The sequence below is a fragment of the Myotis daubentonii genome, chromosome 2, assembly GCF_963259705.1.
Source record: "Myotis daubentonii chromosome 2, mMyoDau2.1, whole genome shotgun sequence".
In the NCBI taxonomy this organism is placed as follows: domain Eukaryota; kingdom Metazoa; phylum Chordata; class Mammalia; order Chiroptera; family Vespertilionidae; genus Myotis; species Myotis daubentonii.
This window is the reverse complement of record NC_081841.1, coordinates 17,761,198-17,777,359: the sequence shown is the minus strand read 5'-3', so window position 1 is coordinate 17,777,359 and position 16,162 is coordinate 17,761,198. Positions and strand designations below refer to the sequence as shown.

At 43.2% G+C, this 16,162-nt stretch overlaps 1 protein-coding gene and 2 non-coding genes across 8 annotated transcripts in view; all 3 read left to right on the top strand.

The window, feature by feature from the left end:
• Positions 1-871: 871 nt before the first annotated feature.
• Positions 872-943, top strand: TRNAD-GUC (transfer RNA aspartic acid (anticodon GUC)). Its single transcript has one exon. It is a non-coding gene; the product is annotated as a tRNA-Asp (tRNA).
• Positions 944-1,708: 765 nt separating this feature from the next.
• TRNAW-CCA (transfer RNA tryptophan (anticodon CCA)) lies at positions 1,709-1,780 on the top strand. Its single transcript has one exon. It is a non-coding gene; the product is annotated as a tRNA-Trp (tRNA).
• A 7,533-nt stretch (positions 1,781-9,313) lies between these two features.
• The window catches only part of TMPO (thymopoietin), a 37,340-nt gene continuing 30,491 nt past the window's right edge, over positions 9,314-16,162 (top strand). For 2 of the 6 annotated variants that reach the window (XM_059681910.1, XM_059681913.1), the window contains exon 1: positions 9,412-9,956. In XM_059681910.1, the coding sequence (XP_059537893.1) occupies positions 9,690-9,956 (267 nt within the window). In that variant the 5' untranslated portion in view covers positions 9,412-9,689. Of the gene's footprint in view, positions 9,957-16,162 lie in introns of all 6 variants that reach the window. The other 4 variants (XR_009451135.1, XM_059681909.1, XM_059681908.1 and 1 more) reach the window with 4 other exon arrangements.

The window sequence follows — 16,162 nt, the reverse complement described above, 5'->3', positions numbered from 1 at the left end:
CAGAAGTTTTTCCATAATGAAAACTTTCAGCTATCTCAGTTTGTAACTTTGGATTCGCTTATTGAGAGATGATGTGAAATCTTTATATTACCTGAGGCCCTCCTGGTCCCCCTGGCAAGAGGCTTGAGACTGTTTATGAAAAGGCTCAGGATGATACTAATCATTCTATTAACCCATTCTCCTAACCCTGTATTTAATCAATGGTATATTCTTGTGAATTATTTAAATCTATTATATTAACAATTTACGTGTTTATATGTCATTTTCAAACAACTGTAGACGCCTAAGGGCCCAAAATGCAGGAAAAATCGGCTAATAAAATTTCATTCGGCTTCAGCTGGTCAAATGCGTGAGCCCTTTTGTGTCACAAAAGCTTACAAACTGAAGAGGCATTGGACTGTGGGACAACCCGGACATCTGACAACCATATGATATCCTTGAACTTCGACTTCAGAATGAGAATGTAAGAGTGTGAAAGTAAAGCTCTGCTTCAATTCATATACTCTTGCTCACTATTTTTTTTTTCTTTTTTCTTTTTTTTTTTTTTTTATTTTTCTTGCTCACTATTTAAAACAAACAAAAACCTCCTGCCTGCAGCCTAAATTATCCGGAGAACATTAAGAACCCGGAAAACTACTTTCAACAATACACCACCCCTAAAATTGGAAGCGCATTTTGTTTCACTTATTCGCGCCCATTTATTAACTCTTTTCCCCGAAGAGTCCAAAGTACTGAGAAAGAATAATTAGCAGAGGAGTAATTGCGTTTTGACCCTTCCGGGTTGCGGGCGGAAGGGGAGATAAACGAGAACAGGGCGGGGGGAAGCTTGATAAGCTTTAAAGAGCAACCTGGGAGGGGCAGCAACAACAGCTCCTCGTTAGTATAGTGGTTAGTATCCCCGCCTGTCACGCGGGAGACCGGGGTTCAATTCCCCGACGGGGAGGTTGGAGCTTCTTTTACTAATTCCCTTTTCTCCCCTATTTTCCTTGTAATTCCAACAATATGCTAATTGTTTGGTAATTGTATATTTTCTAAATGACAACTTTTATCCCCTCCGCTCCCTATTTCCCTTGTAATTCAACTGCGCGACATCGCTGACAAATACAGGAGACTAAATTTTTTGTTAATTTCTTTGTGTGTCTTTTTTAAATGATGACTTTTAAGCTTAAGTCTCACCATGAAATAAGTGCCTACACTGAGAGCAAACGCTTTATATTGTTGGCAAAGGAAGAAGTCGGGGGAGAAAACGCTCGGGCGGGCCTCTGGGCTCGCTCCCAGCCCCTGGCAAAGGCGTGCGCGTGCGCAGTGGCGCCCCGCCAAATTACAACGGAGGAAGGTCACGACCAAGGCTCGCGGGCCCCGTGGGGGGAGGGGAGAGAGCGCGAGGGGGCGGAGTCTCCGCCCCTAACGGGGCGGGTAAGAACGGAAATCGCTTACTGAAGAGGAAGGACGGATTTCCTCTGGACATGGGGACTGGGCTAAACGGAAACCCCTTTCTCCGGCCTCCGCTAGTTCCGTCCCCACCTAGGTAGGGGGGGTAGCTTGAGGAAGCTCTTGGTGGTAAAGGTATCAGTCTCCACCTCCGACCTGGGCTTCGACCGACACGTAACGGAGGGGCAGGGGGAAAACTGCAGGGACCGGGGGGGTGTACAAAAGAGGCGCCATGTTACCGGAGTCCTAAGAATCTGCGCGAGCCACAGCCCAGCAGGACCTCGTGGCGCAACGGTAGCGCGTCTGACTCCAGATCAGAAGGCTGCGTGTTCGAATCACGTCGGGGTCATGGCTTTTTTTGTGTGTGTGTGCCTCCTCAACCACTGGCGTCTTATAAACCTAGATGTCTTCCCGCCATTTTTTGAAAATGCCTTTACCTTTTAGAATTAAATCTTCCTCGTTCAGATGTTATCCTAGTAATCCTTACTCTGCAAGGAGACAAGACTCAGTATATATGGTTAGAAGGGCTCATAATTTTTGTACTGTTTCGCCTTTGAAAGTGAGTTTTCTGTCATTTAACATACATAATGTGTAAAAATTAGGGTGTTTTAGTGGGCACATCAGTCCACGGTACAATATAACTGTGCTAGATGGTTTTCCAAAGCTGGTCTTAGACCCGTTTGCCTTTTGAAAACCAGAAAAAAAAAGAGTATAATTTCTAACTTTTAGTATTATAATAGTTTACATGGTTTAGTCCGAGTGCCAGACACTGTAAACAACCTTACAACATGCGCGATCAATACCCCACTTTTACTGATGAAACTGTGACACACACAGGAATAGTGAGTGACCTAACAAGGGTCACCCAAGATAACAACCCAGGTGACTTGACTCCAGATCCCCCTCATCACTAAATGTTTATAATAAAGGTGGAAATACACTGTTGAATTTCAGTGGTACATCAGTGCACCATGTTTTCATATGAGCGGTGCCAAGTCAGATAGCCACTTTCAACTACTGTATTACTCATCCACTTCTGTAAGCTTCAGAACTTTTAGTACTGCACAGTTCCTTACAGGCATGTGTCAGATATTTGTTGTACAAAAAGTAAATAGCAAGGCTATGAGAAATGAATATTTTTAGATTTTTATTTAATATGTTTCATAAAACTCCCTGACTTTTTTTGTTTAATGTTTTGAAAATACCAAATATTAATTTCTTAGGATTCAACCTAATATAGAGGTAGAGCTGGACCCTGAATTTTCACTTTGTGTGGTTAGTTCTTCCTTCCCCTATTTAGTTGGATTGAGATTAGATCATCCATTTCAACAGATATTTATGGACCGCCAAGTATGATGAGCCTGATACTGTGCTAAAACACTGAGGAAAAGGATACACTGAGTAAAAATGGGTTTGTGTGTGTTTTTTTTGACGCAGCAGTAGACAAATATGTTAAGTAACCAAATACCATGAAATACTTTGGGATAAGTGCCATGAAAGTAGCATAAACAGAGTGGTGTGATGGTGCTAAAATAGGGACATTAACTCTGCTATGAGTAGTTCAAGAAGGCCTTATAATGGAAGATCTTGAAAAATAATGAAGCCAAAACCGGTTTGGCTCAGTGGATAGAGCGTCAGCCTGTGGACTGAAAGGTCCTAGGTTCGAGTCCGGTCAAGGGCATGTACCTGGGTTAAGGGCATGTACCTGGGTTGCGGGCATATCCCCAGTGGGAGATGTGCAGGAGGCAGCTGATTGATGTTTCTCTCTCATCGATGTTTCTGACTCTCTGTCTCTCTCCCTTCCTCTCTGTAAAAAATCAATAAAATATATTTAAAAAAAAAAAAAAAAGAAAAATAATGAAAAGTTTGCTATGTGATTTTTAAGGCATTTACCCACCCAATGGACATATTTTAATGCCTTCTTGAGTCAAGCTCTTATCGCTTAATATTCCTGGGATCTGATTCCTTCAACTACAAAAATAGAGGTTGAAATTAGTTTTCAAGGGCTGCTGTAGCAAAACACCACAGAATGAATAGCTTAAAGAATAGAAATTTATTTTCTCACAGTTCTGGAGGCTTAGAAGTCCCAGATCAAGGTGACAGCAGGGTTGGATTCTTCTGAAACCTGTTTCGGCTTATAGATGGCCACCTTTTCACTGTATCCTCGCACAGTCTTTCCCTGTACTACTACATCCTTTTATAACGACACCAGTCAGATTGGATTAGGGCCCACTTTAATTGCCTCATTTTAACTTAATCACCTCTTTAGAAGGCCTCATTTCCAAATACAGTTACATATTGAGGTACTGCGGTTTAGGACTTCAACCTATGGATTTTAGGGGGACACAACTTAGTCTGTAACAAAACTTACGTTCTTTCTCCCCCTAGCAACCTTTGCATATACAGCGTATTATCTGCATGCAACAATACTTGATCTTAGCTTGAACAGAGCATGTTATCTATTTGTACAAAATCATACTCTTGTGAAGTAGTCCCAGCAGGTTGTATTACGTTGTTAATCATTTTGTTATGGCAGCCCTGGCAAACTAATACAGCTCTGTTGGAGAACCGCTAGTTCTCCAGTATGGCTGGAGAGGAAGAAAGAGAGAAAGCTGTACAGGTAAACAGTTCAGATCACTCATTGTGTACCATCCTAATTTAGATGTTATTCTGAAGGCAGTGCTGAGCTATTATTCAAGAATGTGGAATGGTTGGCTGTGGCTTTACAAAGAATGTAAAAAAAAAACACCTAGAGTTGATGTTTCTAGACCTGCATCCTGGGGAAAAGTAAGGAATGCAATTTTTCAGGCTCTACCCTAGACCTGCTGGCGACGGGGCTAGCAACCTGAGTTTTAACCAGACCTTCCAGGTGATTCTGATGGAAGCGAATGTTTGAGAAACACTGGTCTATACAGCAAGGCCAGACTGGAGGTCCTACTTAACTCACTGAGTTGCTAAGAGAACAAATAAAAGACTAACTTGTAAAGCAGTGTATATACATTTCATTACTAATACTGCTATGATTCTAAAACTGGGATGTCTGTAATTTCTTAGAATGGCTGATTTGCTGACTTGCTATAACTTTGAAACAACCTAAAATCCAACACTTCATTTTAACTTAAACGTCTGCGATCATTATATAGAAATGATGTGAGGAAAGTGGCTGTGGAATAGACAGACCCATGTTTGAATTACCAAATCCTGACGATAGCTATGTGATTTTATTTTATTTCACGAAAAAAAATTCCAGTCTGTTATTTATTCTTCCAAGTGGATTTATTCACTGGTACAGAATGCTTTGAGCATTTATTTCACCTGTTTAATATGCCCGCTTTCTCTTTTGAGGTTATTTTTAATCAGTTACCTAAGACTGATATACTCTGGATGAGCTGATAAAATGGAGCCTTTGGAAATGCAAAACTGTGAGATTCCCTTTTTGAAAAGCGAAGTGATTACCTGATTTCTCACACTGTGTCAAAAAGAGAAGTAGTTATGGATACAAAATCATGTATTCATTTTAAAAATCTTGGGAAATATAGAAATACGTAAGGAAAAAAAATAAAAAATCATTGTGCCCCAACACCTAGAGGAAATTACTAGAAATATTTTGGTCTATATTCATTTCATCTTTTTTTGTATATATTTTAAATATACACATATCCATACATACTTTAGTTCATTATAGAACTGAGATCTTACCCTAATTCAGTGGTTCTCAATCAGGATTTTAAAAAGATTCCCAGGTGATTCTAATGTGCAGCCAAGGTTGAGAACTACTGCCCTAATTGGTTCTCTATTTTTTTCTGTTTTTTTGGTCTGTTTGTTTTTTACTTATTGCTGTATCGTGAACATTCTTTCATATTAAAAAAATTTTAAGAACATGACTTTTATGACCTTTAGTGTTTCGTCATCTGCTCTGTTTGAGGTGACACCCTTAAATTCACAATTAAGTCCTGTGCAAAACAAAATGTTATTTTTATATGTAATGTTTTGATAATAAAAAAACAAAAAAGTCTGCAGTACATTTAATAGCATTAAGAACTTCAAAAAGTAAAATGGAAGCAGTTATCAAGTGATTTAGAAAAAAAGTTTTGGCAGAATTTTCTCACAAAGTACATCAATTAAAAAAAAATTTTTAAATTGATTTAGGAGAGAGCAAGAGAGAAACACCTGGGATGAAACCAAGCAACTTTGTTGTGTTGGGATGATGCTCTAATCAACTGAACTACCAGCCAGGGTTTCAACTTCTTTTTACAGCTATGGCTTCACATAGACATATCTTTCCACTGTTTTAAAGATTTTAGGTATCAATGCTGTAACATGTAAAGATTAAAAAAAAACCTATGCCAGTATTAACATAAAAGATAATTTTAAAATTTTATTTATATTGGATGAATGTAACAAAATAAAACGCCAATCTTTTTCTTTTTAATTCAGAAATTTCACAGGAGATGACTGAAAGAATAAAATTCTTGAGAAAAGTATGAGATCCAGAGTTCAAGTGGTGGAATTCACTCTGATAGAGGGACAACTCTCCCATTGAAACAAGAAAGATGCAAGAGAAAATGACTGCAGATTTAACCATCTGAAGTTGAAGCATTCCCTATAGATGGTTTCTATTTCCTCAAGTATGCAGCAAGGCCACCAGCTGAAAATGGGGAGAGGTTGGGGAAAGGCATGTGAACGATTTGCGGGAGAGAAGTGAAGGTGTGAGTGATTAATCCAGATGACTAGCTTTTCCAGCCAGTGTTGAGTGCTCCTATGAGATCTGACATCATAACTGAAAACCAGCCAGCCCTGTTGTATGATTTTCTCCAGTAATATTTGTTACTTGGTTGTAAGCAATGAGAAAGTTGGTTCCAGCAGGGTTCAGTCCAAGCAAGGTTGAGGTTCTTCCAAATAAGAAAGATAGAGACATTGGGGTAAGAGAGTTAAAACAGTTTGTAAAAGAGTGGTTTCAAGAATTGATCAGGGAATCTAAGATGAGTTAGACATGATTATATGATTGCAGAAGTAATAATAGATTTTTTGAACGTGTTGGAGTTAATGGATTGGAAGTCTCAATTAGGTCATTGACAGTATAATAAATGAGCCAAAGGGAGAAGGATAGCAATTGACAAGGGGCATGCTTGAAATTGAGATTTAAAAGGTAAAACAGCTATTGATGACAAGGTTTAGATTCTTACCACTGGAGTGGATGGATGTGCTGGAATAGAGCAGAGGTTCTCAACCTGTGGGTCGCGACCCCTTTGGTGGTCAAACGACCCTTTCACAGGGGTCGCCTAAGACCATCCTGCATATCAGATATTTACATTACGATTCATAACAGTGGCAACATTACAGTTATGAAGTAGCAACGAAAATAATTTTATGGTTGGGTCACCACATGAGGAACTGTATTTAAAGGGCCAGAAGGTTGAGAACCACTGGAATAGAGGAACAAATTTTTGGAGATGGAGGGATCAAGCATCCAAGAGGCCAAGTGTTGGTGGTGTATGGGTCATCTGTAAGAATGTTGAATTCACACACAATGTAGACAAAAGAGATGGTGAGGAAAACCTAGAGCAAGGAGCAACAGTCTGTAATTTCTGAGGGAGAGTGGCCAAGAGGTTGATAAATGATAGCAGTAAAGATGGTAGAGGAGCCATGGCCTTTGTGCCTATGTGGTTAGAGCATCAACCCGTGGACAAGGGTCCTGGGTTCATCCCTAAAAAAAAGTAGTGCAAGGGATATACTGATGCACCTAGGATGATACCAAGTCTGAATTTGATAACTCGAGTTTGTGGATGATGTAGAAAGGCAGTCTCTCTGCCTGATAGCTTATGACATCAACTGTGTCTCCTGAGAAATGTAGAGTCCACAAGTAACCTGTTGATAAGTGTCCCCGGAAGAGAAAAGGTGAGATGATCCATAACAGGGAATGAAAAATGATGCTTTTGCTCAGGGAACACTTCAGGCATCTAGAATGTAGTTCTTTGTGAGTTATCTTTAATACTGGCCGGTAGGGCACAGTGCTACGTCTATTTAAAACAACTTTCAGACGCAACAGGTAATATTTTTCTTTTTTTTTTGCTTGTGGCAAAAATAGGATGAATTACTGCCTCTAAAGCTTACACTGTCTGGAAAATTTCTGGTGCAAAGGCCCTATGGAAACAGAGTTCCCGTGTAGTCCCCTCGGGTGATTCTCTCGGGTGGCGCTGTGGCTCCCGCATCGTACTCTCCTCACTTTATATGAAGGGAGAAGAATATTATCCTTAAGTGTCAGTCCTGCCACCTCCTCTGAGGATCCACGTCAGCAACCAGCTGCCCAGGTATTATCAAACCATAGCAGCTTGGAGACCATTCCCGTCAGGTCAAATCTAGCCCTGGTGACTCCGACACTTTTCAGCGAGAATAGCTAAACCTACCTCTTCAAAACTATTAGTACAGGTAAGCCGGAGCCAAACTTTGCAGGGTTAACGGTTTAGCAGGACAGCTTGCGGAGGTTATGCTCAGTACTTTGTTGCTCTGCCCATTACAACTTGAGACTACACTGGAAGATGTAACGACCTGCGGCAGGCACCGTGCACCTCGGGCCGCCCTACACGCATTCATTCCGTTTGTGAGGTTACCAGTACTGCAAGCGCTTGGTCCTTTGCCACTCAGTGTATTCAGTGAAGCTTGCTAATTAAAATACAATATTGAATTAGTGTTACTAAGTTTAATACTATTGCTTAAATATATGTAAACACTGAGGTTTGTAGAAAAAAAATTAAAATATAAAATTGCCTCTAGGAAAATAGCCTTTCATTAAAAGAAATGTCTCCTCCTCTTGAACAAAATAAAGTGATTTAATCCACAGGAAACATTTTCAGTGAAAGCGTTTGAATCTACTCGAACTTAACCATGCAGAAATCAGATAGACGTTTAAAAATCACTTTAAAGCAGCTTATAAACTTGTTTGGAGATCAGAATCTGGGTAAATGATTAAGACACCCTAGATCCAATCTCAGCTTCTTTCCTTTCTTGGAAGAAAGCATCGTGAAATATACAAGTTCCTAAGAAATACAGGTATTTGCCATCAATGGCATTTCTGAGGAGGATATTTTAATTGTAACACGTTTCTGAGCCTCTGCCAGGTTTTGATTTGATTCAGTGACTGGTTAGGGTTTCCCGGCCTCCTCCTAGTCACTGGGCATGTTAACACCGAGTGTGTATCCATCCACCTCGCTTATCTTAAGCCGCCCACTCAGGCATGCCGAAATGTTTCCCTTCGTTTTGTTGGATTATTAAACGTCAGGTTTAAACTATGGTCAGATACAGGTGGAGGGTAACTCAGAGACGGCTCCCACCAGAAAGACAGCGGGACCCCAGCTAACTGCCCCAACCTCCAGGGTCAGAAGCAAACGGGATAATTGACAATACAATTTTATCACAAATTCAAGGGCAATCTGAAGTTCCCCGTAGTCGAGGTCCGGCTTTCCCCGAGTTTCGGGAACAAAAGAAGCGTTCCCAAGCCGAGACGTGAAGGCGTTGGTTTTACATTGACTCGAAAGTAAATCAAATCAAGGGCGATGCGTGCCCGCACACCCGCCTCGCTTCTGCTCCTTCCCTTCGGGGCCAGCGGCTGGGGAAGGAGGGGCTGCGGCTATTCTTCGGCGGGTCGTGTCCCGAGAGTGAGGCAGGCCCAGCCGCGGTCCCCGCAGCTCAGCTCGGGGGCGCCCGACCCCGGGGAGGAAGGCTCCTTCTCCAGTCGGGAGGGGGGGGGGGGGAGGAAACGGCGCACAAAAGCAGCCCGACAGGTTCCTTATCAGCGTCCAGGGGAAGGGTGGGGAAAGGGGAAACAGAAACGGGCCGGTGCTGAGCTCCCGCCCGAGCGGCTTTTAAACTGCGTTTCCACAGCCTCTCGCAGGGCGCCGCGGCTAATGGAACCCGCGCGAGGCGTCGGGCCAATCAGCGCCGCGCTTCCTTCGGCCGCCGGCCAATGGCGGCGCGCGTTCTTGGGGCGTGGGCGAAGCAGGCTGCTTTCCTTGGCTGTCGTGTGTGGGCTGGGGTTGGTGCGGGCTGCACTTGGTCCGCAGTTCTGCGCCGGGGGCTTTTGTGTCCGCCTTTTGCTTTGCTTTCTGTGCGCGTTTTTGTTTTTTTTTTCTTTCCTCCGCGCGCTGCTCCCCAGCGGAAGCCGTGAGGCTCGGAGGCAGCAGCCCTCACCCCAGGCGAGGAGCGATCGCGCAGCTTGAGCACCGGAGTGACGGCTGCGGGGAAGGGGGTTCGCCGCCGAGATGCCGGAGTTCCTGGAAGACCCCTCGGTCCTGACGAAGGAGAAGTTGAAGAGTGAGTTGGTGGCCAACAATGTGACGCTCCCGGCGGGGGAGCAGCGCAAAGACGTGTACGTGCAGCTCTACCTGCAGCACCTCACGGCGCGCAACCGGCCGCCGCTCGCCGCCGGCGCCAACAGCAAAGGGCCCCCGGACTTCTCCAGCGACGAGGAGCGCGAGCCCACCCCGGTCCTCGCCGCCGCGGGCCGCGGCCGCGCCGCCGTCGGCAGGGTAAGGGTGCCCGGCCCGGGCCACAAAGGCGGCCGTTGGGCGGTTGTCGCTCCCCGCCGCGCGCTCGCGGTCCTCTCTCCTCGGCGCCCCCTCGGGCGGCGGCGGCGGCGGGGCTGGACGCGGGCCCGGCGCCGCGGGCTTGCAGGCCATGGGAGGGGAGGGCGCTGGAGAGGAGAGCCCCGGAGTCGGGGCCGCGGGGCTGGCGTCTGGGCTGAGTGTGCCTGGGAGGCGTGAAGTTCGCGTGTGCGCGGGGGGCGGCGGGCGCGCGGGGGGCGCGGAGTTGCTGGACCGGCCGCCGCGGCGGTCTTCGGCCGGGGACTGCCGAGCCCTTTTCGAAAGCGCTTCGGGGGGGTCAGCCCGAAAGTGCCCCGGGTTACCTTCGAGCGTTTTCCCGCTTTCTTAACTGCGGTGACTGGTAACCGAGTCTCGGAGCGCTCCCTGGAGGGCAATTTGTGCATACTAATTTCTAACCAAAATTTGAAATAAATTCCCGCCTTTTTATGTGTGTGTGTGTGTGTGTGTGTGTGTGTTTTGTTTTTTTTTAAATCTGGAGGGCTTTTTGAACCGTTTGTGTTTTTCTTGTTTGTGTTATTCTTTTCCAGTAACAGGCTCTGTTTTGGTGGAGGGCCTTAAAATGAGCATTTAAAAAGACGCCATTAAGCGGTTATCTTAGACACTGAAACATTTTAAAATTCTGGTTTTGGATTTTTTTGGTCAGTTTTATAGGAGGAAAGCAAAGACTTAGGATGATTGAGACCCGTTTATTTCAGGACATTCTGGTATTTCAGTGTCACAGTTTGGAATATCTCAGATTGGCTCCAGCAAATGGATATTTTGTTTGAGAACAGTTTGGGGGTTTTGTTGGGTGGGTTTCTATAGTTGGTTTTGCTGGTAAGAATCTATCTAGTTACCAGACTTCAAATCCTAATAGAATGTAGTTCAAAGTAGTGATTGATGTGAGGGACAGTGCTTTGTAAGACTTAGAATATTGAGCTTGAAGCTGTTGCTACTAATTATTGGTATAATTCAGAAGTACTTCTTTCGAAGTTATGTTGTTTAACTTCAGTTTTAAAAGATCGATCTCATGTGCTTTCTGGACTACCCTATAGAAATGAAAGAAAGATGTAATAGATACATGTAAATTTAATTGAAAATCTTAGCCTGGACTTTCAAGAATTGAAAATCTTGTAACTTAAGCAGTGCCTGGAAAATAGTAGTACTAGGTCTGTATTTGTTCAATAAATAAACGACTGACTGCTGGGCCGGAATGGCTCAGTGGTTGAGTGATGACCTATGAACCAGGAGGTCACGTTGGATTCCTGGTCAGGGCACATGCCCCGGTTGCTGATGGGATTGCAGATGGATCAGTACCAGAGGCAGCCAGTCAATGATTCTCATCATTGAGTCTCAGTCTGTCTGTCTGTCTCCCTTTCCCTTCCTCTCTGAAATAAATATATATATTTAAAAAAATAATAAACAAATAAGCAAAAAAAAGACTGACCTTATTGTTTCTGATGTCTTGTTTTTGTGGATTTGAAAAAAGCCACTTGACTCTTCCATAAAAAAAAAACCCAGAAATTTACATTTGAAGTAAAGCATATCACTTACCTGTTTTTCCCCAGTTGCTCTGAAAAAGAAATGTTTTCCATTTAAATGAGCACACTTAAAAAAAAACAAAAAACAGGTCTTCTATAGAACCCTATCCTGGTGTGCAAACATTCTTTTTTTTTAAAAAAAAATATATATTTTTATTGCTTTCAGAGAGGAAGGGAGAGAGCTAGACATGTCAAGGATGAGAGAAAATCATTGATTGGCTGCCTCCTGCACCCCCCCTACTGGGGATCTAACCCGCAACCCAGCTCGTGCCCTTGACTGGAATCGAACCCAGGACACTTCAGTCTGCTGGCTGACACTATCCACTGAGCCAAACCGGCCAGGGCCAAACATTCTTTTTTGTTGTTAATTCTCAATGGAGGATATTTTGTTGTTGATTTTTAGAGAATGGAAGGGAGGGAGTCTGGAAAAGAGTTGGGGGTTAGCAGCATCACGGTGAGGTCGTTAGAGGGACATATTGTTTGCCTCCTGCAAGAGCCCATACAACCTGCAAACCAGGTATATGCCCATGTCCAGGAATCAAACTTGAGACCCTTATGTCCGTGGGCTGATGCTCTAACTACTGAGCAACACTGGCTGGGGCACATTCTTTTTTAAAAAAATTATATTTTATTGATTTTTTTTAGAGAGGAAGGGAGAGGGAGAGAGACATCCATGAGAGAGAAACATCCATCAGCTGCCTCCTGCACACCCCCCCCACTGGGGATGTACCTGCAACCAAGGTACATGCCCCTGACTGGAATCGAACCTGGGACTCTTCAGGCCATAGGCCGACGCTCTAGCCACTGAGCCAAACTGGTCAGGTCACAAACATATTCTTGAACCATAAAAGTATTTGGTTGTATGTTTTATAATAGGACTAGAGGCCCGGTGCACAAAATTTGTGCATTGGGGAGGGGGGTGGCGGCGGCGGGGTCCCTCAGCCTGGCCTGCGCCCTCTTGCAGTCCGGGACCTCACTCCTTACTGCCCACCTGCTCCCTGTTCCTTAGTGCTGCCCTGAGCCCTGCTTCTGGCTGAGCAGCAAGTGCACTGACCACCAGGGGGCAGCTCCTGCCTTGAGCCACTGCCCCCATGTGGTCAGTGCATGTCATAGTGGCCTGTCATTCTGCCCCTCTGTCAATTTGCATATTAGGCTTTTATTATATAGTGTTATATAGCACTACTGTTCTTATTTTGATGATTCTTTTTCTACAAAAACAACCATCTTGGTTTTGATGTTTGTTCTTCAATTCGTTTTTTAGAAGAGTATGCCCCAATCTACCCTGTGTTCTAAATTTCAGTTTAATTACTCAACATTTTTTTAGTTCTTTTCTTATGCTCTTAAGTACTGGAGATGGATTTCTGCTGACCCTGCCCACCACCTTAATTTATTATTTTTTTTTATTTTTTGTATGATAATCATCATGTTTGTTATTTTTTTTGTTATCATCAAATTTCCCATATTATCCAAGTTGTTTAGCACTATGTAAATAAACTCTGGGTGAAAGGAATTAACATTTTAAGAGAACCTACTATGTTCAGTGGCATGCTAAGCCTTTTATATGTCATTTCACGTTTTGATACGTATAGAGAAAAACTATTTCACAGCCATAGATTTAGGACCTCTCTATTTGTGTATTTAAAACTCAAAAAAATGTGTATCCTTGGCTAGGCTTAATAGTGTGAACAACTTGAAGTTAATAGTGGGCCCTAGCTGGTTTGGATCAGTGGATAGAGCGTTGGCCTACAAACTGAAGGGTCCCAGGTTCAAATGTTGTCAAGGGCATACGCCGGGGTTGCAGGCTCGATCTCCAGTAAGGGGTGTACAGGAGGCAGCTGATCAGTGATTCTCTCTCATCGTTGATGTTTTTATCCCTCTCCCTTCCTCTCTGAAGTCAATAAAAAAATATTTTTAAAAAATGGTCTCTTAAAAAAAAAGTTAATAGTGGTAGTTGCTCAATAACATCATAAAGAGCAGAAATTTACAATCATCTGTTTTAAAGCACATTAAGTAAAAGTGGTTATAATTTAACTTAGGAGTCTAATAGACAGGTTTGTCAGGCATAGGAAAAATATCTTGAATATATAGGAAAATCATCTTGGCATTTATAATAGCGAAATTATTCTCTTTTGAACATTCCTTTTATGTGTATAACATTTTATGTTTTAGTCATTGTTATCCCTGTTTATAGTAACAATATAGACACATTTCTTTTTTTTAATGGGAACTTGGGAAGAATTAACTTTTAAAAAAATATATATATTTTATTGATTTTTTTGCAGAGAGGAAGGGAGAAGGATAGAGTTAGAAACATCGATGAGAGAGAAACATCGATCAGCTGCCTCCTGCACGCCCCACACTGGGGATGTGCCCACAACCAAGGTATATGCCCTTGACCGGAATTGAACCTGGGACCTTTCAGTCCGCAGGCCGATGCTCTATCCACTGAGCCAAATGGGTTAGGGCAACTTTTTTTATTATTATTGATTTCAGAGAGAAGGGAGAGGGAGAGAGAAACATCAATGATGAGAGAATCATTGATCGGCTGACTCCAGCAGTGCCCCTCATGGGGATCGAGCCTGCAACCCAGGCATGTGCCCTGTCGGGGAATCAAACCGTGACCTCCTGATCCATAGGTCGATGCTTAACCACTGAGCAACACCAGCTGGGCTAGACTCACATTTCTTAAAGAATACTTTCAATCTGTGAAAAAGCCAAATTATGTTTGAGAGTTGCAGAAAAGGCAAATATTTTAGATGGTGACATTTTAAAAGAAGCCAAACTGTGGATTTGGCCAAAGGCATAGCACTTAAACATGGGGTTATGAGGAATATTTTTAAAAAGAATATTCTTACTGATTATAAAGAGAGATGAAGTGAGAGAAACATCCATCAGTTGCCTCCCATATGCACTCAGACCAAGGATAGAACCCATAACCTACGTATGGTGAATCAAACCAGCAACCTTTTATGCAAGGGACAACACTCAACTACCTGAGCAATTGTTTTCTGTCATCGCTATGGTCTCTCAGATTAATTTGATGTAACATGACAAAAATGTTTGCATGTCCAAAATTTGGTTTTGTTTTTTTTTTTATGCATTTTGGTGACTACCAGTATTTTTAGGTGTTGAGATGATCTAGATCAGCCGTCAGCAAACTACGGCCCGCGGGCCCGTTTGAAATGAATAAAACTAAAAAAAAAAAAAAAGACTGTACCCTTTTATGTAATGATGTTTACTTTGAATTTATATTAGTTCACACAAACACTCCATCCATGCTTTTGTTCCAGCCCTCCGGTTCAGTTTAAGAACCCATTGTGGCCCTCGAGTCAAAAAGTTTGCCCACCCCTGATCTAGATTGTTGTCACAAAAATAAACATTCACGGAGTTGGCAGTCTACCTGTTACTGCCAAGGTGCAAAGCATTGTAACAATTTTGAATCCAGTAGAGCATAACATTCTTTTTTTTAAAAAAATATATTTTATTATTTTTTTACAGAGAGGAAGGGAGTGAGATAGAGAGTTAGAAACATCGATGAGAGAGAAACATCGATCAGCTGCCTCCTGCACATCTCCCACTGGGAATGTGCCTCCAACCAAGGTACATGCCCTTGACCGGAATCGAACCTGGGATCCTTCAGTCCGCAGGCCGATGCTCCATCCACTGAGCCAAAGCAGCTAGGGCGAGCATAACATTCTTGAATGATCTTCCTCTGGTCAGGATTATGAATTCTTACCAGGAAATACTTGAAGACATGAAACAACACATTAAAAAGTATGCTATGTGCCCTGGACAGTTTGCTCAGTGGATAGAGCATCAGCTCTCTGACTGAAGCATCCCGTATTCAATTCCGGTCAAGGGTATGTACCTTGTTTGCAGGCTCAAATCCCCAGGTGGGAGGCAATGATGTTTCTCTCTCTGTGTCTCTTCTCCGCCTTTTCACACTCTAAAAATCTATGGGGAAAAAACCCACTGGTGAGGATTAACAACAAAAGTATGCTAAGGGTGGTACATATTAATTAAATCATAAATTGGCCATCAGATTCTACAATAAGGTGTTAAGTGTACAGGCTTCTGAATCAGGGTTATAGATTTAAATTCTAGGTCAGCTGCTTATTTAGATGACTTTTAATGAACATTGGCCATTAGATACTCGGTTTTCATTTGGAAAATAGAAATAATCTAATAGCTCCTTAATTAGGTTAAGGCTTACAGTAGGCTGCATTTCTGAAAGTATCTAGTGCTCAGCAATTTATACTACTACTACTACTACTACTACTACTGCTGCTACTACTACTACTACTACTAGAGACCCAGTGCATGGATTCGTACATTGGTGGGGTCCCTCAGCCTGGCCTGCGGGGGATCGGGCCAAAACCGGCTGACATCCCCTGAGGGGTCCTGGATTGGAAGAGGGCTCAGGCCAGGCTGAGGGACCCCACTGGTGCATGATTGGGGCCGGCGAGGGTTCCAGGGCATGTCCAGCTCGTCTCCCCCAGCCCTAATTGGCCGATTCCAGCAGCAAGCTAACCTACCTGTCGGAGCATCTGCCCCTGGTGGTCAGTGCGCATCATAGCGACTGGTCGAGCAAACTGTCGGACACTTTGCATA